The 2944-nt window shown below is 32.0% G+C and overlaps 1 protein-coding gene across 1 annotated transcript; it reads left to right on the top strand.

Annotated features, from left to right (window-relative positions):
- The first annotated feature begins 666 nt into the window (after nucleotides 1–666).
- Nucleotides 667–2279, top strand: LOC149897236 (uncharacterized). The gene is made up of 2 exons (XM_090116651.1): nucleotides 667–739; nucleotides 1863–2279. The coding sequence occupies exons 1-2, from the start codon at nucleotides 698–700 to the stop codon at nucleotides 2277–2279; spliced, it is 459 nt and encodes a 152-aa protein (XP_089972777.1). The 5' UTR covers nucleotides 667–697.
- Nucleotides 2280–2944: the final 665 nt, after the last annotated feature.

The raw sequence follows: 2944 nt of genomic DNA, 5'->3' as shown, positions 1-2944 counted from the left end.
ACCCTGCACCGTCTCAAGTGGTCCGGGATTCGATTCCCGGGCGAGTAAACGCTTTGTACAGGCGAGAGTGCTGTATTCTTAATTTCGGATATTCTTAGAGAACTCGTCGGATACAGGTTTTTATTGGAACGGATTTTATTGCTCGTGTTGTATTGAATATATTACTATACGCTGAAAGCTGTTTGTATAGTTTTTTATACTATTGAAGGTGCGGGACAGATACAGTTACTCAATTTATTAGTGGAACTATAAAAAGTACAGTAGAGTTAGAGTAAGAGTAGAGTTGTCTGTTTGTCTGTATGGTTATACTTTCCATCGCTGAACCGATCTTCATGCAATTTAACGTTAAATTAAGTGATGGAGCAATCCATTATTCCGAGTTTGATAAGACTTAGGTACTGCTTTGGCATACAAAATATAGCTCTATAAACGAATATTGAAACTTTGTCACGGTACATAGATACAATATTGCAAATCGTTTTAAAAATATTCAATCCGTTTTTCTCAATCTAACAATTGAATTCTCACAGAACTCACGGTTCAATACATTGATCTAAGACAATGAAATGTTTATACCATTCTATTGATATTTGAGTAAACATATGGATATTGTAAGTAAAACAAAAGTTCACATCTCATGAATGAATAATGATGGCGGTCAGAGAGGTTTTGGCTTTGATTCGGTGTGCATGTCAAGATGTGGACACGATCCTTGTTTTTGGTGACGAATTGCTTTATTGTGAGTATGTTTTGTGATTTTCTTAACTCTACTAAACTAAAGATAATCAGATTAGGTATAAAGAAAGGTATCGGAGATCTTATCTTCACAATATAATTCGTCGGTTATGTTTGGCGCCTAATTGGTTAAATGCGACTGTATTTTGGGTTGCTAACTAAATGCTACGTTATCAACACTATCAAATGAAAATCAGATTAGAAAAACGTTTGTGTTTTTTCATTCACTGATTTTAAATTTGGTAACATGTGGTTCTATTGTTTATAAATTTATATTTATAAAGCATTTGAATGCCATTAAATCAAAAATATCAAATTCAGTATGTGGTTGATTCTTTTATTTCTAGATATGTGTAAAAAGAAAAAGTGATGTTTAGTTTTTGTTTCATTTAACTTCGATTATGCTTAAGAAAATGTTTGAATGGCAAATCAACAACACACAATTAGAAGAAAAACCGTTTAATAGAGTTAGTTACCTACGAACTGTATTTTATTGTTAGAAAATTTCCTTTGTGCCTAATATAGTGTACATTATTACAACCTACATTAAAAGAATATCAGATAAAGTATTAAAAACTTTTCCAATTTAAATCAAATGTATATTTGCGAATGAAATCCTGTTTTGGAATATAAGCTCATTAATTATAAATTGTAGAACTTAGTGTGAACTACGCTAAAATAGGTCAAAGGCGTATAAACGTAGGTAGCTTTAGCGTATATTTATAATTGTAGTATTTCTTCAAAACAATAATAAATCACCCACATTACTGTGAAGAACGCTTGTGGTGTTTTCCATATGTTATTTTTCCATAGTGAGAAGTTGTGAGACCGGCCATACATAATACTTACAGTATAATTTATTTATTTACGGCATACGCCAAACCATAAATATAACATAAAATTAAATATAATATATTTTCCGTCTTATTGACTACATCAAGTATCAACCCAATTAAAACAAATCATAGGATTTAGAAAACAACGGAAAAGCGATCTCTTCTTTTTTTTATTTCCAATTTCCTTTGAGATTTAAAATACAATTTTTCACCACGACAAAAATAATTAAAGATATCTTCTTTAATATATTTTTTCATAACCATTGAGAATATTTAACATATTTTTTTCAGATTTTAACTACCGGCGAATCAACAGAGGATGACGTCACAACATACACCGGCGTTTACAACCAATACGCTCCCTCAACCGTCAACTTTCAAGATATCTACACCAACACATTACTAGCAGAAAGAGAAAGAGAGAACGAAGAATTGAACCTAAACATTCCTACACAATACGTGGAGTTCCATCCGCGAGTGTTGAAAATACCGCGGTTAACCCCACCGCCTACTATACCGAACTCTTCCTTAAATGAGGAGAAATACCTATCTTCTACGACGACTACTGAAGAAGCAGAAACTTCTAAAGTTATACCAATAAGACATCAACATAAGGGCGTTTTAGATGTGCTTTTCCCGGCCGCTAGAGTGAGGACTTTTAAAAATATCTTTGATACTTTCAGACGGGTGCTGTCGTATACATTTTGAAAATGGCGTGATCAGGGTTTTCGGGTTGTAAATAAATTGTTTATTTAAAAATGTTGTGTTTTATTTATTTTGATAATACCTATATGTAACTGGATGTTATCAACCAAGTAAAGCTTTTCTATAAAATTTAGCCTACAAATATTTTCAGTACCTACTTTCAAAAAAAAATGTGCCACACACAAAATACCACATGCCATGTGTATGGTATGTGGTATTCTGAAGTTTTCGCTTTATTTTTCTTGAGACATTTTATGAAACATATAGTTACCTTCACTTATTTAAAGATAAATTACAATATCACAAAATATACGGTATGTAGTGTATAATGAATATAGGTATGTTTTTATGAATGTCATTTTAGTATATTATTTACATTTTTTAAACACCAATAGCGCCAAAATTCAAATTAAATTAGAAAATGACAAAGGTCATAACGGCTCCCAATTACAAGTACTAAGGGTGCTTCACACGAGCAAGTACTCGAGCGAAAACGTGATTCACACAGATTGCACTAATTACAACAACGACCATTGAACACTATTAACGGGGACACAATTAATTTTTTGGGTTGCTGCCAATTTTTTAACTTGTTTATCCTTATTTTTTGTCGGGAAACATTGAGAGATCGTGAAAAACAAAAGCTATCGTGTGTGGAAGTATTTTTT

The sequence above is a fragment of the Colias eurytheme genome, chromosome 26 (assembly GCF_061535395.1).
Source record: "Colias eurytheme isolate Ceu_HAF_F1 chromosome 26, ilColEury1 Martin Lab GWU primary, whole genome shotgun sequence".
NCBI classification, from domain to species: domain Eukaryota; kingdom Metazoa; phylum Arthropoda; class Insecta; order Lepidoptera; family Pieridae; genus Colias; species Colias eurytheme.
Note: the sequence above shows the minus strand (reverse complement) of the source record. Positions and strands in the feature narration are given on the sequence as shown.

Bases quoted from the DNA above. Each gene is read 5' to 3' on its own strand.
- LOC149897236 (XM_090116651.1), top strand. From the start codon at position 698: ATGTGGACACGATCCTTGTTTTTGGTGACGAATTGCTTTATT. The intron at 740-1,862 runs GTGAGTATGTTT...TATTTTTTTCAG, and splicing joins TGGTGACGAATTGCTTTATT to ATTTTAACTACCGGCGAATC.